Consider the following 24,851-nt stretch of genomic DNA (forward strand, 5'->3'; position numbering starts at 1 on the left):
TTTCATGTACAACAATCTACATTTATTCAAATACAGTCATGTCATCTTCTTCTGGAAAATCATCATAACGTACTAAATGCGTCTGTCTGGCTGACGAGCTTCACGGGGGCTTATTTTCGGGGAAACACAGTACTACCTTTGATGGGTGGCCCGAGTGTAATGACTGGTGGGCTCTGGCAATGCCAGCTCCTGTGTTCTTCCCACAAACACTTTGGATTCATGTTCAAACCCTGAGTGATCCGAGGCAATACCATGGCTTTCTGACCTCAGCCTCAGCATCTGGACGAGCAAGGCACCACCGCCCACTACAGGGGAGGATCAAACAAGCTAGTGAGTGTCCACAGTTTGAGGCTCTTGTAGAATTTGCATTTGATACGACCTCTCACTCACTATTGGGAGATTCTGAAGTGATGGTTAGTGGTACCTGGGCTTAGACTCAAGTCTGGGCTCTGTGAAATAACTTAGCTTCTGTGAGACTCCTGAGCCTCAGTTTCATCATCTGTAAAATGGGGGGAGGGAGACAATGGGCATCGTGGGCCCAGCACACAGTAGGAATTCAAATATCAGTCCCCTTCCCTTTGTCTGGGTCAATATCACCAGAAGGTCCAGACTTGAGTTTCACCCAGAACGCGGCCATAGAGGCCTGAATGTCAGACTCTCCTTCCCTTCTTGGTGCAGCAGCCTGGCCCAGCCCCATTGATCCAAGAGCAAAGACCAGCTGAAGGGCCAATACCCAGTGGGGAGCTCCTGCCACCTGGTGGCCACAGAGGGAGCCGGCCGCCCAGTGTCCAGACCCAGGAAGCTTCTGGCCTACTCTGTGCTTGACTTGGGGAAGTTACTAGAGCTGGGCCAACCTCTGCTCAGTGCCCTACCACTATGGCTGGGCCCAGAGCAAGGACAAGGGAGCTTCCTGATCCTTCAGCTGACACCCGCCAAGAAGAGCACAGCATAGCTCCTCAGACAACCAGCTGGTGCTTGTTCTTCTGGAGAAAGTACTTAGTTCAAGTGGGGGTGTGTGGGGGGGTAAAGGTGGGGCCAGTATCATATGCAAATTTCCACCTCATGAATAACAGCAAAAGTGTGAACCAGTCACCCAGCACCTCAAAGCCAAGCCAAGGCCTATCTCACACATGCCAAGAACATGCCAAGCATATGCTGACCATCCTCCAAATACACAGGAGGGGCTTATCCTGGGGCAAGGGAAGAAAGGCCCCAGTTCTGGGCCTAATCCTTCTGGCTTTGTGAGAAGGTGCCACTCCCACTCTGCCCCATCCCTGAGGCCTGTACCCCTGCACCCACCCGGGCTCCCCTCCCCATGGAGGGCCTGGCCTTTGTGCAGCTGGCCCCTGACCTGCCCTGGCTAAGCCTTTGCCATCTCCCTGGAGCCCTGTCCTCCCCTCCTACAGGATGTCCTTACCAAGGGCTCATTAACACAAGGGCAGGGCAGCAAGGACAGACACCAAAAGGTCACACACCCTCTCCCCTTGTCCTCAAACCCATCATCACATGCCCAGCGACACCACACCTGAGAGGTCACAGCCCATCCAAGCAGGGCAAGGCCAGGGCTCAGGAGCAACTAGGTTATTACTAGCAACTGGGCTGCAGGGGCCCAGGGTCTTCTCTATAAACACACACACATACACACTCACTTCCTGATTTTCAAGCCCTCTTCGTTGTCTGGAAGGAAAAACTCAAAAGATTTGTACGTCTTGACCATGTCCCGGCGATACTGGCCAACGTTGAATTCTGGGGGAAAGGAGAGGCTCAGCTTTCACACAACAGCAACCCTCCCCAACTCCTGACCTTGATCCACCCCCCAGGCCGTGCAACAATCTAGCCTTCTCCCTTCTCTCCCCCCACCCCACACAGCCCCAATGCCCCCTGGGAAAGCTGAGGCCAAGTCTCACCCCGAGTGGGCACGCCAATCCAGTTCAGATAGCGAGTCAGCTTCTTAGAGATGTAGGTCTTGCCCCTGGCAGGCAGGCCCACCATGACAATGAGTGTCGGGCAGTTGGTCATGCAAACTGAAAGGCAAGGAGCACAGGTCAGACAAGGGCTCGGACCCCTCCCTCTCTGCAGGTTCCTCATTCTCAGGCCACAGGACTGGCAACAAAGGTGCTTCTCGGGCCTCCTCATATAAGACAGCGCCCTAAGCACCCCCAGACCTTGTCTCAAGCTGCTGCTGGCATGTCCCCATTCCCCAGGCCTATCTGGGCTCCAGCAGAGGCACCGGGAGCTTGCCAGCCCTTATCCTTATGTGCACAAGATATAAAGCTGGCCCTGCCATGCCCCTGGCTAAACGCTGCTGTGGAGTTCCCATGGCAAGCAGGGCAGAGCCAAAACCCAGTGGGGTGCTAAACCCTGTCTGTCACCCAGGAGTCTAATATTTATTCAGTATTCCCGACAGCTCTGTCCCACTGCTTATCCTGCCCAGGGAGAATTTCTATTCATCAAACAAAGCACAGCTCAAAACCTGCTTCTTCCATGAGTCCTCCACGGCACCTACATGCCGCCCTGGTGCACGCTCTCCCTCAATCCTGGTCACCTCACCAACGAATCTGCTCCCCGAGACTCATCACTTGGAGTGAAAGCAGCCCTGCAGTGTCTGAGCTATTTTGGCTCCTGGGGTCTGGCAAAGAGTTGGAGCTCAAAAATTACGGTCAGGATTGGAGAGAGAGGCATCTCAAAACCCACCATTGTGTGAGGGCCAAAAGGAAGTGGGACCAGAGACCCAGGCCTGTGCAAGGGCAGCCCCTTCACCGCCGTCCCATGTGCCACCAAGTCAATGTGCCAACCAGAGGAGCTGCCGAGGCTGGAGGTGGGGAAGGCCTAGACATAGCCCCCCCCCTCAATTCCTGGCCTGTAGAACTGCCAGCCTCATGTGATCCAGCTCAGATTTCAGGGTGGTCCCACCTTAGAAGCCTCGGGAAGCTTCCCTACCATCATCCGCAGGTGAAACCTGGCTAGATGAACAGATGTGGAGATCTGTCAGTGCCCCTCCTTTGCCCACGTGGCTCTACCTGATAGCACTCCTTAGACAAACTGCCAGGCCCCACCCCTCAGGGTGTCTCCAGCTGGAGCTGCAGCATAGTGGCCCCGGGCCAGCCCTTGCCTGGGGATCAGGAGTCAGAGAGACCTGGGTTCCTATCATGACTCTGACACTTGCTGGCAACTCTGGGCCTCAGTGTCCTCACCTGTAAAATGGGATGATAATCCCTCAGCGAGGTCTAGCATGATCTCCATGTAAAAGCTAGAGTACTTCCGGGAAGCTCTGCCCTGTGCCCTGTGCCCCACCCTGGCAGCACGCCAGGCTAAGGACACAGGTGCACCTAAGCATCGACTGCCCTTGGGACTTGGGGCATGGAGGCACTTGTCTGTCCCCATGCAGACCCTTCAGGGAAGGACCTGCTTGCCAGTGAAACCACACTGAAAACTGAGCTGGGTCGCATGACATTTGGGCAAATATGACACACACAGTGAGCCCCAAAGGAGGGGAGGAGGGCATCCCATGGAACAGGTTGACAGTGAGCAAGAGTGAGGAAACTTGCAGAAAAACCTCAGCATTGGCTAAGGGGAGAGAAAAACAAGTTGGGCAAGGCCCTGTGTTCTGAGGGCCGGCAATACTGGGGCCTATGCTGTTTGCACAATTTCTGGCCGGATGGCTGGGGCTCTCTAGCAGCTGTAGGGCAGTGCACCGCTACAAACGGTGGGGGAAAACCTGCACCTCTCCTGTTCCCTCTGATGAGGCCACCCCTTGCCACTGCTCCCTGAAGGGCTATTCCACGACCTCGGGCCTGGGGTCCTGCATCCCCTCTGCACATCTTCTATCTTCCCAGAGATGCCCTGACCTCCTCCCATGGCATTTGCTGACTGCATCCCCCTGCCCCATACACAGCAGTGGTGGGCAGGCAGGGCAGCAAATCCTGACTGGGCGCAAAACAAGAGCAATAAATTACCTATTACCTCTGTTCCTCAAGATAAGTTCCCAAGGAAATGATCCAAAAGAAAAATCAAAGTACAACTGTATTCACAACAGCTCTGCTTCTAACAGCCAAACACTGGGAAAGTCCCAGCAGTGGAAGTTGCAAACTAAGGCTCACATGACTTTGCCAGGACAGAGCGTGTGGACCAGGTGAGCTGCGCATGCAGCCAGAACTGCAGCTCTGGGCCCTCAAGGACCCCGGCACTGAGCTACGGGACAGCAGGAAACACTGTTTAGGACACTGGGTATGTGCGGAAGGAAATCTGAAGACATGTCAACTCAGCTTCCCTCGCTAGTTCCTTTTCCTGTTCATTTGCTCGAGGCCACACGAGCCCTAAGAGCCAAGAGGCCTGAGACAAGCCTGATGCTGGACAGTGACCACTTTCTGATGGTGCCACCACAGGGCACCATCAGCCACAAGTCCCTGGAGTAAGTTCCAGAACTGATTCCTGAACTGCACTTGCTCCCACTTCCTTGGACCAGGTTGGGGAAGGAAGAGCTCTTTAAAATAAAGCAAACTTCGGGGTTTCGTATGTAGCAGAGCAGCTCCCTCGCTGCGATCTACTGAAAGTCAGCCCTCGACACAAGGATTTGTAAAAAAAACAATAAAACAATTAAAAAAATAAAAAATAAAATAAAATAAAGCAAACTGGCATCACTGTCCTATTCAGAGGGGACAGAAAGTCATCTTTCCTACTGTCCTGTGTATACACCAGTCATGTCCTTACCCAGGATGAGTCTTGCCACCTTGTGGCTAAGAAAAGCCATCAGACAAATACTGTCCTTTTTTCCGTGCCTCACCTGCCCCCAGAGCTCCTTCAGGTCTGAGCTGAGGGGTCATGATAAGGAAGATATCATGACCTCAGAGCTTCCATGTGTGGCTCTGAGTTTTGTCAAAAGAATTGCTAATGGCGAGCGGGGGTGGAGGAGGCAGGGGACCAGCCTCTGGTGCTCGGAGGAGCTGAGGCAACCCACCACATGGCACAGACCAGCCGTGGGTCCCGTGTCCTCTTCGCTACAAAGCCCTGTGATCAAGTCAACCTGTACCCACCACCCACCCTCAGGTCCTCACCTGTCCTCGCGGGCCTCCAGCCTAGTCATGAGCTCGCCTCGCAGAGGGTGGACTGCTGTATGAATGCAGGCTGGGAACTGGGGGTGCTGCACGAACAGGTTCCATGTTCCGTCACTGTTTACTCACTCCCAGCTGTGAACTCTGGGACCCTAGCGTGGGGCCCAAACCCCAACACAATCTGCAGATCTCATCTTTCTTTGGCCTCTTGGGTGCCACCTCCTCCTCACCCCAAGACAGTGCAATAACATGAGCCCCTCTGCTCAGGCCAGAGCCCTATTTTAATCACAGACTTGGCGACTCTGAGGTAGCGAAAAGCAAAGAAAGAGTGGTGGCAATGAAATTACAAAATGGCTGGCTACCCCTTACAGAGCTCCTGCTCGTTAGGAGGTTCACAGCAACTTCACTGAACAGATGGTGAATGTTTTGTTCCACAGATAAGGAAACTGAGGCCTAGAGGGTCAACCCCTTGCCCGAGGTCACATAGCTGAGCCATGATGCAGCTTGAGTGTTCCTGCCTCCAAAGTCCAGGTTCTTACTCCTTCTCCTTTATGTAATAACAGCAGCCATCTCCTACGTAGTTAGGGCAACACAGCCCTAACACAGGCTGGCCAGAAGGAGCCTCAGCCTCCACACCTTCAGAAAAGTCTGGAAGGAGGGCTGGCTAGGGCATGGCCACAGCCCCTCCAGACTCAGAGCACCGACTAGAAAGCCATGGCCCCGAGACTAAAAGCATGATCACAGCCTCGGTCCCCAACCAGGACCTATATCATGGTCAGAGCCACAACCCACCAGAACATCTGGTCAAAGCCATGGCCACCCCCTGCCAGGACCCCCAGTGTGGTAAGAGATACACACACCCCTCCCCCAGGACTCACACCATGATCAAATCCAAGGCCCTCAGGCTGGTCTCAAAGCACGACAATGATCAAGCACTCTCCCCTCCCTTATCATACCCAAGCAGAGGTTAGAAATGCAGGGAGACCCTTGCATATAACCCAATCTCCTGGCCTCCATTTCCATATCTGTACCAGGAATTGGACTAGATGTTCTGAGGTCCTTGCCAACTTGCAAATTCATTACAATGTTTCAGTTATTCCTAAAACAAATCTTTGTTTTTCTTGGTAATACAAAAGTTGCAGACTCATTTAAGGACAAGCAGAGAGTCAAGGTAGTGGATTAAGCATCTGGAAGCCCAGGAAAGATGAGCCCCTTAACAATTCCATGAATTTCAGCATGTCTCCTAGATGTTTCACCCCCCAATTTTACCATTCACCCACGACCCCACATGAATGCTTCCACACCCCTGGACACAAAGATAGGCCCATATGGCAAATGTTCTCACTGTCTATTCTGCTCACATCTGCGCTTCCCTGAAATTCCTCCCAAAGCTCCGGTTAGGGCACAGAAGTGGGTAATGAAGGCCAAGGGGTACCCTTCCTCCCACTGGAGAACTAGCCCACCCTTGGGCCTTTCAATGTTCTGGGCTCAGGGAAGCCAAGTGATTTCTCTAGGGCCAACACAGCTCAGACACAGTCCAACCACCGGCCCACGCTCTCTGGTCAGCAGAGAGGGTAGGGCTCAGAGTCCGAGTCTGAGGCGGTGGAGACACCGGAGTGCGAAGGGGCTGGGCCCTCCCCGAGGCGATGGCAGCCAGATGTAGCCCCCGCCGACCTGAGCCATCCCCACATACCTGTCCCCGCCCCCTGCTCTGCCACACCTGTCCCCGGCCACCCACCGGTTCCTGCTCCTCTCCCACCAGTCAAGGCAGCCTCATCTGTCCCTGGTTCCCCACCGGTACCCGGCCGCGTCTCCAAGAGAGACCACTGCCCAGGCCGCCCTATCCACCCATCCTTCTGCCACCGCCCTCCCCGCTCCCTGCGGACCCCGCCTCACCACCGCGTTGGCAGGCGTGCAGGGCGGGTCTCCCATTGCTGTACGGTATCCAGATCTTCTTCAGGGGGTTCTGGGTCAGTTCCCGTGGGGACGCCATCCCGGAGCCGGGAGGAGTCGGACTGCTGGGCTTCCAACCCCAGGAAGCCGGGCCAACTCTAACCACTGGAGGCTCCGCCCCGCGGCCCCGCCCCTCTCACGCCGCGAAGACGCAAGCCCACCTCCCCGCAGGCCCCGCCCCCAAACGAGTAGGCTCCACCCCAAATGGAAAGGGGCTGGCCCCGGACCACGCATGCCCATCTCGTCAAAGAGCCGGTTTCAGACCCATCGGTCCCGCCCTTTATGCCGGGATCCAGGATGCGCATGCCCAACTCCCCACAGGTTCACGTTCTGGAAGGTGCAGGCCTCGCCCTGGGTGAACAAGCCCAGCACACTCAATCCGACCTCGCTGATTAGCATGGGCCTCTCCCAAAGCCTTATCCTGGGCGCCGCTGCCTCGCGCCTAGGGCACCCGAGGTTCCACTCCCTGCCAACGCGGGGAGGAACGGGTTTGCATGCAATAGGGCAGGGCCTACGTGACCCGCAGGGCTTGATTGGTCAGGACTCTAATCACTGGCCTGAGGTCTCAGCTGTCAACTCCGCGAAGCCCGCGCGGGCTTTGCGCCAGACCTCCTCATCTGCTTGGAGTCCCAGGATTCTCCCCCGCCTACTGGAGCGACCTATTCACCTACGCTGAAGAAAGCTCCTTTATCTCATGGACAGATCTCAAAATTGATCGTGTTTCTTTCTTTCCCTTAGCTGCTAGGAAGCTCACGCTAAAACCCTGACCATCAGGAGCAAGTGAGAGGTACCTTGTAACTGAGCTCTCCGGGGATTCGCTGAGCACAGATAGTATCTTACTTCTCACAGGACTTCATTTTTACCAATTAAATTTTAAATCATGTTTACACTTTTTTTTTGTCAGCCTGTCTGTTAGGAAAATAGAATGTGCATGTCATCAGTCTTACAAGATTCTGGTAAAGATTAAATGTATCAATGTCTGAGAAATCCACTCTAAAGCATATCAATGTTATCTTTCATTCTATTGTTTATCTCCTGTCTCTAAAAATGCAGTGGAATTAAGGGACAAGGGAGAGATCTGTAAATTCAGAAATCCCTGGGTCACTCCCCTCTGTTTCCTCAGCTCAGTCTCTCCAAGTTCTGGACTCTTTTTTTCTGCCCTGGGGTCCCAACCAACATTGCTGGAACTTATCACATTTCTGGAACCTATCAAACACATTGCTGGAACCTATCAATCACATTGCTGGAACCTATCACACTGCTGGAACCTATCTCACTGCTGGCACCTGTCACACTGCCCTCTAGCGATGTCCTCTACCACCCCACCCCCACCCCCACCCCAGGCAAGATCACTGCAACCTCAAGTTCTCTCTGCCCAGGATCCAGGTACTAGGGGCATGGAGAACAAAGCTCCACCCAGTACACCACAGGTGCAGCACCCTCTCCTTCTGCCTTCCTTGCCACACCCCTGCCTTGGGTTAGTCCTCCAAATCATCACCCAGCCCTTCAGAGCCTGGCAAGGACCCTTAAGATGCCTGACACAGATGGCTCGCCAACTTAATAGGAAATGAAGGTTCAGGAAGTACACATGTTCGAAGCCCACCTAGACCCTCCCTGAAACCCACTCTAGCTGCCTCCCCTGCAGAGACCCTGCCTCAGGTGGATTCGCCACTTCCTCCTTCACCCTCCCTCTGCAATGTCCAACCCCACCCCTCTCCACCTCCTGCCCACCTCTATGAGGACACCCATGGGTGGCTAGAGATTGCAGGATGCCCCTTGTGACCGTCCTCCTGCTTCCTACTCCAAAGCCATTCATTCTGACCCTGACACAGCCAGCTCTCCTGTCAGTCTCCTGGCCTCTGCCAAGGTCATCCTGGGACTACCCTGGCCTCAGAGACCTTGTCACCACATGCCCACACCCTGTCCAACACCCAGCACTCATTGCAAATGCTGCTTCCTCTAACACCCACAGACACCCAGGAACTCTTCAGCCCCTTTGGGATGTTAGTGAAAGGCTCAGGGTAGGGGGCCGCCAGCATAAGGCAGGAGGCCAGGGCCATGTCTGGGAAGCCATCTCCACGCCCAGACAGTCTGAGCCTGGCTTCCCAGGAAAAGCAGTGACTCTCCAACTCCCACTCTTCTCCACACAGTCTGACCCTGGGCTGACCCAGACGTATCCTCCCTAGTACCTATATCGAGTAGGAGGCTACATGTCAAGAGCAGGAGGAGCCTGGGGCCCCGCCCCAAGGCCACAGTCCACGTCTGCTCTGAGGATCTTCCCCATCTCCCCTCCCACAGTCCCAATTCTCAGGGAGGAAACTGAGGCACGGGAGCAGGGCCCAGTATCACAGAGCCGGCCCACAGTGCAGGATGGACTCAGCACAACTTCCCATCTTTCAAAACCTCACCTCCCATACCTGGCACTATCACCACACTTCCACCTCCACACCTGTGGTTTTGCTTGTCCCCTCTATTGAAATGCTCTCCTGGCTTTCTGTTCCTCTCTTGTCAGTAGACGCCCAATAGAAAAACTGGCCCTCATGGCTTTTACCTCCTTGGGGCCATTCCAAAGTGAACCAGCTATCCTGGCCCAGGGGTGGGAAGTGGGCCAGGATGTCAGCATGCATTCATGTGTGAACATGTCCTACTCAGTCTCTCTCCACCAGGAACCTGCCTAGCCTGGCCCTGGTTCCCTCTCATGGTACCTTCTGCACTGACCACTAGTCCTCCTCTCAGTGTCCCAGGCTACAAGCTGTGGGGTGGCTGGAGTCCTCAATCCTCAATTCTCAAACTCTTCCATCCTCTGTCTGCCAGCCAGTCCTGGCCAAAGCAGCAAGCCACCCTTTGCAGCATAAAGGGCCAGGGACCTCACACCAATGCACAAAAGCATGCATGTGCACACAGCTGCACGTACACACACTAACAAGCCCTGCATCCAGGCCCACGCAGAGACAGGCTGCAGCGGGCCTGCTGCTCTCTGCTGCCTCCCTTCCCCTTTATTCCCCTCCTCCTCTTCCCTCTGCTGCCACTGGAACGTTCAGGGAGTTAGTTCCCAGGAGTTCCAGCTTCCTCTGGCCATTTCTGGTCTCCCTGGACCCAAAGCTCACAGAGGGAGTGAGGTTCCAACTTGGGGACATAAAGCCATGTGATCAAGAAGCCTGGGAACCCTGATCTGCACTTGCTGATTCCAGCCAGGCACAGGACACACAGTAGATACGAAAAGTGGCTCAAGACAGCCAGGGAACACAGAAAGCGCTCAAAGAGGTTCACAAACAGGACAGAGCACACAATAGTTGATTAGTGCAGCTCTGGATGGAGTCAAGGCCCACAGTAGGTGCCCTAGAAATGCTGGTTTAAGGGCTAAAGGCATCTCATAGGAAAAACTTCCCAAATGAGCCTCTGGAGCTCCCCAAACCGGTGTGACTCCTGAGGGGGGACCTGGACAAACGTGACCTCTTGGAGGCCAGCAAAGGGCCCAGAGGGAGGGCCTTGGGCAGCTCCAGCTGGCTGTCCCTCCCCCTGGGCTGGAGGAAGAAGCTATTTATAGTTCCCCCTTAGCCCAGCCCCCTCTCCCCTGAAAAAACGACAATGTTCCCCCTCTTCGAGACCACTGACATACTGATGTCCCTCAGGGCACCCCTGTACCTGCAGAGATCCCCAATAGCCTCCCACCCCTTCCAGTACCCACCCCCACTGTGACCAGGTCATTTCCCAGTCCCCCCACCCTCTCTACACCACTCCGAGCCTACCCTGCTTGTTGCTCCCTGACCCGCAGTCCGTCAGGAAGCTGCCTCTTTCCGTGCCTCTGTCCATCCTGCAACCCAACTGGCCTGGGCTACCGCCCCCTGCAGCATGGAGTCCGGCAACCCCGCCCTCTGGCTCTGGAAAGAGCAGCGTGCCCTGTAGCCCCGCCTCTCCAGCCCCGCCCTGGGCCCCGCCTCCCTGGCTGCTTTCAACTGAGATCAACATCAGTGCCCCCACCCTAGGCAGCCACACTCCCGCCAGTATTGCCTGTCTCCAGCCAGAGCTGTCCATACTGCCCAGTGTCTGCCCTCATCTCCAGCTGGAGTTCTCCACACTGTTCAGCCTGCCTGGCCCATCCTCAGGCAAGCCTGTGCACACCGCCCACCTCAGGCCCACCTCAGGCCCAGCAATGGAATTGCAAGTGTGAGATAAGGCAAAACCTATGCCTTCCACACCGAGGGACCAGGTCAGTGACATGAGGAGAGGGCAGAGGGGCAGCACAGACAGCTAGGACTCAGCCTCAGGTGTCACGGCCTGGGTACACAGGACAGTGTGACTCTTGGCCTCCCATTCTCTATTCACTACATTTATTGAGTGCTTCCTGCATGTCAGAACTTCATGTACTCTTGTCACTCAATGTTCAAAAGAAGCTTGGTGGCATTACTCTGCTTTACAGATAAGGAAACAGGCTGGGAAAGGTGAGCACACATGCTCAGGACAACTTGATGAGGGAGGAGCAGAGTTGGCGGGAGCCCCAGCAGCCTGAGCCTACTGTCCCCTGCGCCATGTGTGTCCAACAGCCAGGGTTGGGTGTGCAGGGGTGTAGGTAGGACACTGCCTGGCTATGTGCTGTGCATGCTTCATGCAGGTTTGGGGGACAAGCACCTGTTCCTCCCAGCCCCCTCACTTGCCCTCACCTTGCTCACACATTCGTGGAGCTGTCAGATACCAGAGGCAAAGCCACACATGTACACACACACGCCGCCCCACACACAGGTAAGGCTGCCAAAGCCACAGACTTCCCATTATGGCTATCTGTGCCTGGAGATACCCCTGACGGCCCCATCCATCTGGGTGGGTCCTACCTCAGGGAGCACAAAACATGCATGTGACCCTCAGCCAGCACTTTCCACCCCGTGTGGTGACCTGTGGGGGCAAGAAAGACCTGGGGGTCTGGTCTTAGGTGGGCTGGTCCCAGATACAATGATGGGCTCCTGTGTTGAGATTCCTGAAAGTGGCGTGAGAGTGACCAACCGCATGTGGCAGTACCCGGATGCTGTGACTGTGGGGCACCCACACATAGCGAGTCTCCACGTGATAGTGACCTCCCACGGTGGTGTCCAAGCTGTCCAGACACATTGGAAGTCTGTGGGGCTCCCAGACATGGCAAGGCTCCACTTGGCAGCCACGCGACGTGGCGACATCCAGGCTGTCCAGACACACTGACACAGTCAGATGTGGTGACACCACATGGCAGAGAACCCATATGGCAGTGTCCAGACGTATTGTTCTCAGAAGTAGTATGGCCCAGCTCTGCTACTGCCCTCCAGGTCTCCCCATCCACGTGGCCCATCTTTGTGACCTCCCTCCCTCAGGCTCAGCGGCGGCCAACACGGGTCAGGATGTGAGCGTTGGCGGCAGCCTGCTCCCTCACCGCTCTGGCCCGGGCCTGCTCCAATAGGATCTGCAAGAGGCCGAGGGGGACATCCAGCGAGAGGGTGATGCGTGGGCCGGGGTGGGCTCCAAGGCTGGGGGGACTCCAAGCAGTGGAGGGGCCTGTGGTGCTGGCTGAAGGGCTCTCTGAAGCCACAGGGCAGGGAGTGGCCTGGGGAAAGTTCTGAGGTAGGAGCTGGGAGGTTGCGATAGGGGTCGCAGGGACAGGTGGGACCCTGCTCAACGTCAGGACCGTCAGCACCAGCGCAGCGCACCTGGTCATCGCGTGGTCAGGCTGCGAGGAGAAAACAGGTTCAGGGCAGGGGCTGGGGTCAACGGTGGCTTGGGGACAGACAGATGGGGAAAGACAGAGAGGGAGACCAAGAGAGTGAGAGAAAGAGACTGAGAGGTGAAGATTAGAGAGGCCAGGCAAGGGACAGAGAGAGACAGAGACAGAGATGAAGGGACAGGGAGAGAGCCAGAGTGAGACAGAGAAAATCAAGACAGTCAGACAGAGAAGGGGCCAGACAGACAGAAATGAGTGAGACAGAGACATCCAGAGACAGTGTGTGTGTGCGTGTGTGCGTGTGTGTGTGTGTGTGCGTGTGCAGAGGGAGAGAAGATGGGGAGGATAAGGAGAAAGAAATGGAAATGAATGAAAGTGAGGAACAGCAAAACAGAGGGAGCCTGGAAGAAAGAGACAGAAACCAGCCCAGAGACGACACCGTGATGGAAAGAAGGAAGCAAAGAGAAAGAGAAACACAGAGGGACAAAAGGGAGCCTGAGGTCTAAGCAAGAGCACTTGCAGCAGGGCCAGGACAAAGACAGGGTGGTAATGGGAGTCCCTGAGGAGAAGCAGCCAGAGACCCAGAGCCCCCTCAGGTCCAAAGACCTCCAGTCACCCACACCTCAGGTCCACTCACCCCCAAGACACTGTCCATCCCACCCTGACCCTAGTCCTACCAGCAGCAGCAGTGTCCTCTGGGGTGTCAGGGCCACCGGGGCTGCGTGGGGCTGGGGCTGGGCGGTGCTATGCTGTGACCTCACTGTCTGTCCCCTTCAGGGTCCTTTTATCTCCCTCAGTCCCCTGGGGTGGGAGCTTGGGCATGTCTCCTGACATGAGGCAGTCCCCTACCTATGACTCAGCCCTCCTGGGGGGCAGTGAGGACATATCCTCAGCTCCCACCCTCTGTACTCCTTTCTGGGGACAAGTTGGGGACTAAGGGTCCAGGACAGTGACCAGGGCTAGACAGAGGGACTCTGCACCCATTCAGGATAGTAGTGACCTCCCAGGGAAAAACTACCTCCCGACATTCCCATCTCCCCAAACAGTCACCACAGGGGCCTTTAAAAACAGCAGCTTTAATGCCCCCCAAGAAACAGCACCATGTCATCACAGGCTCGGGTCAAAGGGCGGGTCAGACGTAGTCACATCCGCTCACTGCCCACAGCCACCCCCACACTGAGTCATCTGCCAGGGAGGCAGGAGCCACAATGGGGGTTTGTCCACAGTGGGGAAGGCGAGACCCACGGGGACCAAGTCACTGAAATAACGGACAGACTCATGCACGCTGACGTGCACACAGCCTCTAGCACCAAGGAAAGGGACAGCAGGGTCCTGCTGAGACGCCGACTCCTCTGGGGGTCGCTGGACTTCAACTCATCATCTGGGCCTCAGCGCTGGAGAGCACCTGGTAGGGCAGGTTGGGAGCTGTCTTCAGCCACTTGACTTCATCCAATCCCTAGGCCACAGAGCGGCACTGGGCAAAGGATCAGTGTGGGAAGGAGCTGGGGCCAGCGGGCGTGGGGGCTCTGACCTCAGAGACGGGGTCCTTATCAGGTCTCTCAAGGAGGGAGCACGGAGGGGACCATACTAGGGATTCCACAGCTGGGTTCTCTATTCCGTTCTTTGGTCTGGGGGTCTGTACCAGGTCCCACATTTTGAGGGGACTTCTGACCCGGGACCCTGACCCAGGACCTGATATGGTTAGGCTCAGTGCCCAGCTCCCTACTGAGGTGGGGGGTAGGCTCATACCAGTTCCCTGGCTCTGGACCACCCGGGGTGGGCAGCGGCGTTCACAGGCCTCACGGGTCCCAAAACGGTTGGCATTCCCTCCACAGCCACCGTAGACAAAGGGGTGACAGGACTCTGTGCCACCTGCCACAGCTCGATGGTACCAGCGCAGGGTGTAGGCAGTACAGGAGCCCTCATCCAGTGGAAGCGAACAGGGGTCTGGGCCGATGGGGGGGTCAGGAGGTCAGCAGGGGTTGTGGCAGTCAGAGACGACTGGGGTCGGCGAGAGGTCAGCAAGGACCAGCTCTGCCTGCCCCTCCCCGAATCCCTCTGGGCGCAGCCGCCATTCTCACCGGCACCATCCCAAGCCGTCTCTGGGTCCTGGTAGTCCTCCACAGAATACTCAGAGTATTCATACTCATCATCCTCGGGGGGCACCTGGCCTGCACGCAGGGTGGGCCAGGTTTGTGCTGCCCCGCCCCAGCCCACGGGGCGGGGCCAGGCAAGCAGCACTGGTCTCTCAAGTATGTGCACAAGAGTGTCCACGCATGTGCTCTGCATGCACGAGCTCCCGGCCTGTCTGGGCTCCACCCACACATGCCCTGGGGGGCCAGCTGTCCTCACCTTCCTCCTCTACATGAGAGACCTGGAGCACAGGCACGAGGCGGCGCTGGGGGCCAGCGGTGTCTGCGGCATAACTCTGGAGGGGTCCTGGAGCAAGGAGCAGGGGGGTACAGCGCCCTGGGGTCATCATGATGGCCACCCCAGGCCCACCCAACTAAGAGGACCAGATGAGGAAAGTTCCGGGAGCAGAAAATACCAGAAAACTACTCACGTGACCCGGATGCGATAAACTGGCCCTGGCAGGCTGGAAGGGGCAGAGGGGGCAGGGAGAGAGACAATGAGAGACAGGGCAAGAGGCAAAGATGGAAAGAGGTAGGGAGGGAATCACACACACACACAGGTATTAGAGATACAGGAGAGGGACAACAGGAGGGAGGGACAGAGAGACAGACAGAAGGAGACAAAGGAAGAGAAGCAGAGGGAGAGAGAGAGGGAGAGAAAGAGGAAGAAAGGCAGCAGGAAACAGAAAGGACGAGAGGGAAGTTGGGAACAGGTCAGCAAAAGGCAAGAGAGAGAGGGAGAGCCAGATGGTCAGAAACAGGCAGACGTGAGACAGTGAAGGCAGGCGCACACAGAGAGGAGGCAGGCATCCCTCTCCGATGCCCCTCAAGGCCATCAGAGATCCCCCGGCCCCATGTCAAGCCCAGAGGGACCAACGTTGCTCCCACCTTCACCCCCTCCACACATGGCCACACTGGGTAACCAGGAACACTACACGTCCATCCACACCTGCCTGCACGTCTCCCTTGGGGAAGTCTTGTCACCATGTCTTCTGAAGAATGTGTATCCTTCTGTGTACCCATCCATCTCCACCCATCTTGACTACTTGCCCCCCACCCTGTAAGTTCTGGGGACCCTGCCTGCCCCTGTCTAGGAGTGAGGATGGGACACAAGAGACTCTGGGTGGGGCCCGACTCACCACAGTGCTGACTCATCTCCTGACGCACAAAGCCCCGAATGTCATCCTCCTGGGAGCACCAGACCACAGGGATCACCAAGAACCCACAGATCCCGGGAAGGACAAAGGGCCCATGATGCAGCGATCATGGAGGGACAGCATCGAGTCGGGCCCACGGCCCGAAGGACCAGGGTGTTGGGTGCAGGAGGAGGACCCCAGCCCACCCTGGCCCACACTCACTGTCAGCGCAGCTTCTCCCTTCTCACCACGGGGGCCAGCAGGTCCTGGCCGCCCCTGTGGACAACAGGTGGGACCAGGCTGTGACCTCTGATCTCAGGGACACCAGAGGTCATGCCAATCTCTCACCCCGAGCCCAGGGATCCCCACTCACCTGCTCCCCTCTCTCTCCAGGGGCCCCAGGGGTGCCAGGGGCACCTACCACACTCTGTCCAGGGGGACCTCGCTCACCCTGAAGGCCAAGTGAGCAGGGTCAGAAGTAGGACAAGTTTGGGATTATAAGTTCAGAGGTTGGGGCAGGGATATTGGGAAATGGGTTACAGGGTCAGAGATCAGTAAAGTTGGAAAGGTCAAGGAGGTTCAGGGGTCAGAAGTCAGCGTCAGGGCCCCTCACCTTTTGACCCTGAAGTCCTTCAGATCCTTTGGGACCAACACTGCCAGGCAGCCCAGGGGGACCACTAGAGCCTTCATTGCCCTTGGGACCTGGGAGACCCCCAATTCCTGGGGGGCCCTAAGGAGAAATAGGTCAGGGTCATTGATCAAAGTCCACAAATATGGACCCACTTCCTGAGAACACAATCCCTTCAGTTCACCATGACCTTGGCCTCAACTTACCCGCTCCCCTTTCTCGCCCTGGTCACCCTTGGGTCCTGACTGCCCATCAAAGCCTCGGTCACCCTGGGAACACAAAGAAGTATGAGAGACTCTCTACCCTTGCCTCCCTCATCTCAATTACCATAAGCCCTCTGACTCTGGCCACAACCTTCCATAACCCGAGCACCATCTGCCATGCTCCCCATGACCCCGATCCCACTGTAACACCCCCTGCCTTATTTCCCCTACACCGACACTCCCCCTCCATTGTAACCCCTTAGCTCTGATGCACACACCCCCTGCTCCACCTCCCATCCCACTGCTACCCCAACCCACCCTGAAACCTTAAGACCAGCTCTACTCCACCCCTCAGTGCCCCAACCTTCCACCACCTGCCTTCACCTGAAACCCTCATGACCCTACCATAACCTTCCTTGCCCACCCTGAACCCCCTGATGCCCACTGTCGAGAGGCCCCGTACCTTGGGACCGATCAGGCCCTCTTTGCCAGGGGCCCCCAACTGGCCTGGCACGCCCGGCTCCCCCTGGAGGAGAGAACACATTGAGCTAGGCCCTGGCCCACCATCCTTCCCATTCTGGGTGTGCCCCTACTCACCATATCTCCCTTGCGTCCTGCCAGCCCCGGGCGACCTGGGGAACCTGCTTCTCCCTACAGGCATCAGGTGGAGGGGTCAGCCTTAGACCCCAGGCCCCCTAGCCACCCACATCCCCCCTCACCTCTGTACCTTATCTCCCTTCTCTCCATCGAGGCCACAGGCTCCCTTAACTCCCCGTTCACCCTGAGGGACAAAAGCAGGTGGAAAAGTGACTTCCAGATACCTCACTCTATAACATAAAACCCTTGACCCTGAAACCACTCTCCAAACAGGTCTCAGACACTCCAACCGCTCACCTTCCAACCTCTGACCTAAAACCTCCCATTCAACCCTGAATACGCCAATATCTGACCCTCAGGTACCTGACCTCTGACCCCAGATACCTCACCTTCCAACATCAGGCCACCTGAACAGGTTAAAAACCCAGTCCCCTTCCCACCTTGAGGCCCCGGGGACCCATGAAGCCAATATCTCCTTTTTCTCCTCGGATACCAGGGGCTCCATCCTTTCCTGGGAATCCCTGGAGAGAGGAGTCACTATGAAGTTGGGAGGTCAGTGAGGGATCAAAAGGAATCAGTCTGGATATAATGGACAGGGAACACCATGGGAGTGAAAGCCACCCCTGGAGACCAGAGTCACTGGAAGGGCAGGGTTTTCCATGGGGTCACGGGTCACCATGGGGAGGGGGTCACCACATGGGAGGAATGATCATAAGGATTACTATGAAGGTAGGGGCCCCTGGCCAAATGAGGATACCATGAGACTACTGGGTCACTGTAAGGGCCAAAGGTCACCGTCAGGGGATAGGGGCCTGTGGGCATCTTACCGGGTCACCAGGAAATCCTGCAGCACCAGGCTCCCCCTGTGGGAAACACAGATCGGGGAGGGCAACCCTTCAGTGCGAATGTCCCAGTGTGACTGTCCCCAATGCTGGCCTGTTGCATGTGCGGCCACTTGGTGACTCTGGGTCAGGGCCCAGGCTTCACAAAGATCCCATGTGAACACACATATGGCCAACAGTGAGGGAGGCTGAAAATCCTCCAACACTCAGAGGACATCTATGGGACACATGTGTGTGACGTGTGGCTCTGGGTCTGTGCCTGGGGTGGGGCTTGCCTTGGGTCCTGTGAGTCCACGTGCTCCTAGCAACCCGGCTGAACCCTTGTCACCAGGTTCTCCCTTGGTGCCCTGTGGGAGTGACCAGAAGAGGGACATAATCAGGACCAGGCCAGGCAGGCAGCTTGGAGTATGACTGGGACCTGCCACCTGGGGCAGAGCTCACCAGTGCCACTCCCACCTGCCACCCCCAGTGGCCCATCCCTCCCAGCCCATGCTATACAGCAAGGTGAAGCTGGGAGCTGTGGCCCATGGAGTGGCTCATTTCCCCCAGATTCCTGCCCCTCTCTCCTACCACTGGGCCCCTAAACCTCCCTGGAGTACCCCTAATACCCAACAAGCCCACTTTCAGTTCCCAAAGGGCTTCTCATAGAGCTGCCGTCTGCAGGCTCCCTCATGACCTCACATCAAGGCCCTTGAGGTCTCTGCAAAGGCTCAGCTGCCCCAGTCACTACGGCCTACAGAGCCCCTCCCCTCAGACTCCCAGAAAGCCTCCCTCCCATCCTCCCTTCCCAGCCTCACAGACCCTCCATACAGCCCTCACAACCCACAGGAACCCCTCCAGACCCCATATCGAGTATCCCGCCCCCTTCCCTGTACCTTCTCTCCAGGGATCCCACTATCACCCCGAGGTCCTTTTTCGCCATCTGTGCCCCGAGGCCCTCGTTCACCCTGGGTCAGGGGTCAGAAGTCAGGGTCAGGGGCTGGAGGTCCCTCACCCTCTGAGGATTGGAGCTCTCAGGTCTCCTGGCTCAGCCCCCATAGGAGTGCCTCCCACACCCAAGGGAGACCCAGTCTGAGCATGGAGCAGATCCACTCACCATGTCCCCTTTGGTACCCCGTGGCCCCGGAGGCCCCACAGTTACCGCTGAGTCACCCTGAGTGGATGGACAGTCAGAGGAGTCAGGAGCACCCTTAGCCCCTTGCCCCTGCCCTCCCCCATGCCCACACTCACCCTGTCACCCTTCAGCCCTGCGGTTCCAGGGTCACCCTGTTGGGTAGAAGAGTGTGAGTCTCACCCAAACGGAGAAGTCCCAGGTCCTGAATCACATGACCCATCCCCCACCCCCACTCACCCCAGGAGCCTTTTCTCCTCATACTTACCTTCTCCCCACGTTCCCCCCGGCCGCCTGGGAGGCCCTGTGTGAGAAAAGAAGACTGGGCTAAGGGACTTTGGGGGGAACTAGTAGGGAGACAGGTCAGGAAAGGGGCAGGGAGGACTGAGGGGGCCACAGGGGAATAGAGGAGGCAAAGGACCAGAGAGTAGACAGGGAGAACCAGGCAAAAGGCACAGAGTGTCCCAAGGGCACAGGCAGGTGATTAAGTCACACCACTGGTGCTTTCCCCAAGTGAACCCACCATAAGTCCTCGGGGTCCCTCCAGGCCAGGGCGGCCATCTTCACCCTAGATGGTGACATTAAATTCATTGACTCAGAAGTTGGATTTAGAGGCAAGATCTGTAATAAAGGGAGGCCCAGTGTGGCTCCCTGCAGTGGGCTGTGGCTGCAGAGCAAGACGTACGTACCCGGACACCTGGCTCCCCACGCTCGCCGCGGGCCCCAGGCAGCCCTACTCCAGGGTCTCCCTGGAGATCAATAAGACACCAGGGATAAGGGACAAGAATCAGTGGGGGACAGATTCATGGGAGTTCAGTGGAGGTTGGAAGTGGTGACAGGGTCAGTGGAGCCTGGAGGGAGTGACAGGGTCAGTGGAGGTTGAAGGGAGTGACAAGATACAGGAAAGAGCCAGGAGCATGGTCTCATCTACCTTGTCTCCTTTGAGTCCAGAGGCCCCAGGCGCTCCCTGTAGACAGAGTGAGGTGACGGTCCCGTACCCCTCAAAGGTACACACACCTACCAAGTAGTGTGGCATAGTCCCCAGCCTAAGTTCTCACATGAACAGACTCCAACACAGGAATCAGACACGTGGGGAGGTTGGGGCACTTCTACTCACCGCTGATCCTGGTGGTCCAGGTGGCCCCAATGGACCTGGAGCTCCCTCTCTCCCTGGGGGGCCGGCCAGACCCTAACAGAAAAATAAGGAAAGAAAGGTAGAGAGTGACTTGGGCACTTTCCTCTCCCTCTGCCTCCTAAGACTGGGAGCCCCTGCGATAGGGCTTGGGCCCCCTTCTCCTCATCCACTATTGGATTCAGACGTGCTGAAGTCACCACGTTCCTACATGCTGCTCCCAGTACCCTTACCCGCTCTCCAGGGGCACCTGGCTGACCCATCTCTCCTCGAGGGCCTGGCTGACCAGGAAACCCGACGATACCAGGAGCACCGGGGGGACCAGGGAGGCCCAAGTCTCCCTGGAACAGAGATAGCAAAGGGAGGAGTGGTCCCAGCAGCACCCCTTCCCAGGACTAGTCCCAGAATGCCCTCTTCCGGGAGCACCTTTCTATTTACTAGATGGGATGCTGCCCAATTCATGAATTGTTCAATAAAACCAAGTAGATCTTTGAAAAAAAAGAATGCCCTCTTCCTCCCACCTCCAGGGGACCCCTACCCACTGCCCCTACCACTGGGGATAGGGCAGAGACTTACCTTTAGACCTGGAGGACCAGTTTGCCCAGGGGGGCCCTGGACCCCGACTCCTGGGTCACCCTTCAAGGTAAGAGGGGTCAGATCAGGCTCAGGGAGTCTCAGAACCATGACCCCTCGCAGGGACACTTTGGGGCACACATACCTTCTGACCCTTGAGTCCTGGAGCCCCTTTAAAACCCTAAAAAAACAAAGTAAACAGCTCTCTAGAGGGTAGGAACATGTACCCAGAGCTTAGATATGGCCTTAAAACAGTCCCAGGTGAGTGCAGATGTGATTGCAGACCATGGAAAGTCAGACATGTGACCAAGGATTGGCTCACGGGAATTCAGAGGTGACCATGGTCTCACGAGGGCACAGACAGAGGGACGTTCAGGCCTGACCACAGACACATGCAGCTCACACATGAGCACCGACACGTGGGACTGTGCATGTGAGTACAGATACAAGAGGGGGGACTCAGACAGGTCCCATCCCCGGGAGCTCAGGTGTGACCACAGACATGAAGTCAGATATATGGAGCACAGATAGCGTGGGAAAAGGTGCAGCACAAACATGACCCAGAAGGCACACAAGAGCTCCTGAGACCTGGGAAATCCGACAGGAGCACACGTATGCTCACACAGGGTAAGGCACAGAATGAGCATTGGCACACGGAAGCAGAGATGGAGCCCCAGCCCTGGGAGTGTGTGCTTCCAGGAGCAGGACCCTGAATGCAGGGATGGGTGGCCAGGCTCTGGTTCAGACAGGCGCACGGACCCAGGAATGGTCCCATATGTCCCTGATTGCACTCCTCAACCCAGGCTCAGACTTGCCCAGACCCCACACTCACATCTTCCCCAGGGTCTCCAGGCTCCCCTGCACGGCCGGCTTCACCCTGCACAGAAAGTGTGGTGAGGGGGTCTGGCCACGCAACTTCACCCCTCCCTGCCCAGAGCTCAGGCCCCGGGACCAGGCCCACTCACCTTCTCACCCCGTGGTCCTGGCAGTCCTCGGTCACCTTTGGGTCCCTGTAGAGATGGGTTAGGAGGCAACATGGGGCATCAGGGACAAGATAGATGAGACTCAAGGAGGATGGCATGAAGCCTGGGGTCAAATGGGGGACATATTGTGGACGTTGGCGGTCATGAGGGAGGGTGCACTATGCTTTTGGAGGTTCCACACTCACCGGCTCTCTCACCAGGTCTCCAGCAAGGCCTCCAGGGGCTCCCTGTGAGGGGGAGGGCTCAGTGGGGTTCCTCGGCCCCAACACTTGGCCCCTCTTCCCAGGCCCCCCACACACTCACCTTCTCTCCCTTTGCTCCAGGGGGCCCGACCGCAGCCTGTGGGGAATGCCTAGTGAGTTACCTTGCCCCTTGCCGTATCTCCCCAATCCCGCTGCCCCCTGCCCTCTTGGATGAGAGGTTCAAACTAGGCTGGAGGTGGGGTCAAAACTCACCTGTCCAGGGGCCCCCATGGGTCCAGGCTCTCCTTTAGATCCCACAGGGCCGGGCAGACCTGGTGACCCCTGTGGCAGAGCAGCATGAGGAACTCGGTGCTTTTCCACCGCACTCACACCCCCCTTACTCCTCCAGGCGCCCCATCACAGGCCTGCAGCATGCTCCCCTCACAGCACACACCGGCACACCAGGGGCTCCTCTGTCTCCATCTTTTCCACTGGCGCCATCACGACCTGGGGCTCCCGGCTTCCCTGTCTCCCCCTGAGCAGGAGAAGCTCTGTCAGGGGCCTGCCCGTTGCCTCCCACCCTCTGCAGCCCAGCCCTGATCCTCAGACTCACCACTTGTCCAGGCAAACCTGGTGCCCCCTGAGGACCCTGAGGGACAGAAGTTAAATGTCAGGGGGAACACAGGAGAACATGGGATTCAGAGGACAGGGACACGGTGGCCCTGCTGGGGCCAGAAGGGACTCACTCACCACAAGGCCTGAAGAACCAGGGGGGCCTGGGAGTCCCACAGGTCCAGTAGGTCCAGGCAGGCCCTGGGAGAAGAAAAAATTCAGAGCAGTGCCAACCCTGCCTGGCTCCCTGTGACTCTGACCCACGAGCTGGGCCACTCACCCGTCCTGGTGGTCCTGTCTCTCCAGGCTCCCCCTGTCAAAAACCCAGAGACTGAGTGAGGCCACAGATGGACAAGAGGCTCCTCAGCCCCGGGCCACAAGAGCCCCCAGGGATGGGGCACCTTGGCGCGCAGCCTCATTGCAAGGCACTGACATCCCAGGAGGTTGGCAGATGTTATCCTGCTGCAGACATGGCTCGAAGGAGCCTCCTCCTTCTTCCAACCACATACCTGCACACATCTGTACTCACCTTCAGGCCAGAAGGTCCCTGGGGTCCCGAGGGGCCGGCGAGACCCTAGAGAAAAGTGTCAAGGGCAGGGGATAAGGGTCAGAGTTATTCGTCTGGGCTCAGAGATTAACATAAACAAGGCCTGGCTCATCAGTGGGGACCAACACGTGTCCCACCCCCACTAGCCAGTGCTCTGTCACTCACCGGGGCACCTGGTGGTCCAGGGTCTCCATGGCCACCCTGTTGGAGAGAGAAAGAGTCTGATAAGGGGGAGCCAGACCCACTCCACCAGAAAAACTGAGGCAGTACTGCCCATGGTGGGGGTTGGGCACAGGATGGGAGCATAAGGGGTGAGGATTCTGGGGTACTCACCACCGGGCCAGGGGCCCCCCTTGGACCTTGTAGACCCTGGATAGAAAAGGGAGTGGCTGAGCCTCAATCTGGGCCTCACTTGGATCTCTTCCTGCCCCCTGGCGGCCTTTGCCTGGGGGGCCCATTTCTGTGCCCCCACTGCTCCTTGGCACAGATCACCCATACCCACGGACTGCCCCTCATGGATAACACATATGTTCCTGTGTGCATGCGCACATGCACGTGTGCGTGCACACACACACACAGCCACCTCTCAGACATCATACATCTGCACTCGCACCCGGGCACACAGGCACACACCGGTCACTGATCACTGATCACAGTGGAGAACAGCTTTCCCCAGAACCTGGCCCGAGCTGGTCCTGCCTCCACTCACCGGCTTCCCTTCAGGCCCAGCCACGCCGCGCTCTCCTGGTAGACCCTGCAGAGAAGAGGTTTCAGGCCACACGACCCTTGCCCTCCATCCCAGCTTCCCCCCAGACAGTCGGGCAGCGCACACTCCAGTCCAGACAATGCAAGAGCCAGGTGCTGGCACACATGTGCCAGTGGGCAAGGACTCACCGGGCTGCCACCATGACCACTCTGTCCAGGCTCTCCCCGGTCTCCCTTGATGCCTGGCACACCCTGCAGGCAGAGTGTCATGCTTCAACCCCCAGGCACTGCCATGTGCCCACACACACCCCACCCTGGTTTGCCCCCATAGAGGAGGGGGAGGCCTCACCCTGTCTCCTTTGGGGCCTCGGTCGCCATCACTGCCTGGATCCCCCTGTGGGGATGACATGTCAAGCCAGGTCCTGGAGCCATGGCAAGGGGTGGCCCCCAGGTTGATCCCACACACTGACCTTAGCGCCCTTGAGTCCAGGGAATCCAGGACCTGGCTCATCTACAGCCACCTACAAGCACAAGGTCATAGGGGAGAGACGCGTCTGTCACAGAGGCATGGAGGGGTCATCCTAGATCCCAGATCCCAGAGGGTTATGGGGTCAGAGACCACGTGGAGTTTCTGGGGCCTACACTGATGGTGGCTTCCTAGTGACAGCCAGTCACAGGCCTAGTGCAGGGCTAGGGTGATCACCTTGGGGCCAGGGGGGCCGGGGGGTCCAGGGATTCCAGGAGGGCCATCTCTGCCCTGTAGGAAAGAAGGAGACGGGTG

General features: G+C 57.3%; 3 protein-coding genes across 5 annotated transcripts in view; all 3 read right to left on the reverse strand.

Annotated features, from left to right (window-relative positions):
- The window catches only part of PFKFB4 (6-phosphofructo-2-kinase/fructose-2,6-biphosphatase 4), a 38,390-nt gene extending 27,545 nt beyond the window's left edge, over positions 1-10,845 (reverse strand). Inside the window, exons 1-3 of one of the 3 annotated variants that reach the window (XM_081071420.1) lie at positions 6,948-7,313; positions 1,908-2,024; positions 1,650-1,746 (exon numbers count right to left, since the gene is read on the reverse strand). In XM_081071420.1, the coding sequence (XP_080927546.1) occupies positions 1,650-1,746; positions 1,908-2,024; positions 6,948-7,044 (311 nt within the window). In that variant the 5' untranslated portion in view covers positions 7,045-7,313. Of the gene's footprint in view, positions 1-1,649; positions 1,747-1,907; positions 2,025-6,947; positions 7,314-10,753 lie in introns of those variants that run through there. The other 2 variants (XM_081071421.1, XM_081071422.1) reach the window with 2 other exon arrangements.
- A 1,500-nt stretch (positions 10,846-12,345) lies between these two features.
- UCN2 (urocortin 2) lies at positions 12,346-12,684 on the reverse strand (the record flags this gene model as incomplete). Its single annotated transcript, XM_081071826.1, has 1 exon — positions 12,346-12,684. The coding sequence occupies one exon, from the start codon at positions 12,682-12,684 to the stop codon at positions 12,346-12,348; it is 339 nt and encodes a 112-aa protein (XP_080927952.1).
- A 1,063-nt stretch (positions 12,685-13,747) lies between these two features.
- COL7A1 (collagen type VII alpha 1 chain) overlaps positions 13,748-24,851 on the reverse strand; it is a gene marked incomplete at its 5' end in the record, with an annotated part of 30,785 nt that continues 19,681 nt past the window's right edge. The window contains 44 exons of the mRNA XM_081072848.1: positions 13,748-14,092; positions 14,437-14,634; positions 14,730-14,858; positions 15,040-15,126; positions 15,251-15,283; positions 15,959-16,007; positions 16,178-16,231; positions 16,329-16,406; positions 16,569-16,685; positions 16,790-16,852; positions 17,250-17,312; positions 17,384-17,437; positions 17,514-17,567; positions 17,824-17,904; positions 18,211-18,246; positions 18,501-18,572; positions 19,101-19,172; positions 19,322-19,378; positions 19,456-19,491; positions 19,605-19,640; positions 19,860-19,904; positions 20,026-20,085; positions 20,268-20,303; positions 20,454-20,525; positions 20,702-20,809; positions 21,045-21,104; positions 21,187-21,222; positions 21,874-21,918; positions 22,007-22,051; positions 22,210-22,251; positions 22,328-22,363; positions 22,480-22,548; positions 22,661-22,741; positions 22,820-22,855; positions 22,957-23,019; positions 23,099-23,131; positions 23,348-23,392; positions 23,531-23,566; positions 23,699-23,734; positions 24,075-24,119; positions 24,260-24,322; positions 24,420-24,464; positions 24,541-24,591; positions 24,774-24,827. Of these exons, the coding sequence (XP_080928974.1) occupies positions 14,076-14,092; positions 14,437-14,634; positions 14,730-14,858; positions 15,040-15,126; positions 15,251-15,283; positions 15,959-16,007; positions 16,178-16,231; positions 16,329-16,406; positions 16,569-16,685; positions 16,790-16,852; positions 17,250-17,312; positions 17,384-17,437; positions 17,514-17,567; positions 17,824-17,904; positions 18,211-18,246; positions 18,501-18,572; positions 19,101-19,172; positions 19,322-19,378; positions 19,456-19,491; positions 19,605-19,640; positions 19,860-19,904; positions 20,026-20,085; positions 20,268-20,303; positions 20,454-20,525; positions 20,702-20,809; positions 21,045-21,104; positions 21,187-21,222; positions 21,874-21,918; positions 22,007-22,051; positions 22,210-22,251; positions 22,328-22,363; positions 22,480-22,548; positions 22,661-22,741; positions 22,820-22,855; positions 22,957-23,019; positions 23,099-23,131; positions 23,348-23,392; positions 23,531-23,566; positions 23,699-23,734; positions 24,075-24,119; positions 24,260-24,322; positions 24,420-24,464; positions 24,541-24,591; positions 24,774-24,827 (2,628 nt within the window). The 3' untranslated portion in view covers positions 13,748-14,075. The remainder of the gene's footprint in view (positions 14,093-14,436; positions 14,635-14,729; positions 14,859-15,039; positions 15,127-15,250; positions 15,284-15,958; positions 16,008-16,177; positions 16,232-16,328; positions 16,407-16,568; positions 16,686-16,789; positions 16,853-17,249; positions 17,313-17,383; positions 17,438-17,513; positions 17,568-17,823; positions 17,905-18,210; positions 18,247-18,500; positions 18,573-19,100; positions 19,173-19,321; positions 19,379-19,455; positions 19,492-19,604; positions 19,641-19,859; positions 19,905-20,025; positions 20,086-20,267; positions 20,304-20,453; positions 20,526-20,701; positions 20,810-21,044; positions 21,105-21,186; positions 21,223-21,873; positions 21,919-22,006; positions 22,052-22,209; positions 22,252-22,327; positions 22,364-22,479; positions 22,549-22,660; positions 22,742-22,819; positions 22,856-22,956; positions 23,020-23,098; positions 23,132-23,347; positions 23,393-23,530; positions 23,567-23,698; positions 23,735-24,074; positions 24,120-24,259; positions 24,323-24,419; positions 24,465-24,540; positions 24,592-24,773; positions 24,828-24,851) is intronic.

This window comes from Rhinolophus hipposideros, assembly GCF_964194185.1.
Source record: "Rhinolophus hipposideros genome assembly, chromosome: 14".
NCBI classification, from domain to species: domain Eukaryota; kingdom Metazoa; phylum Chordata; class Mammalia; order Chiroptera; family Rhinolophidae; genus Rhinolophus; species Rhinolophus hipposideros.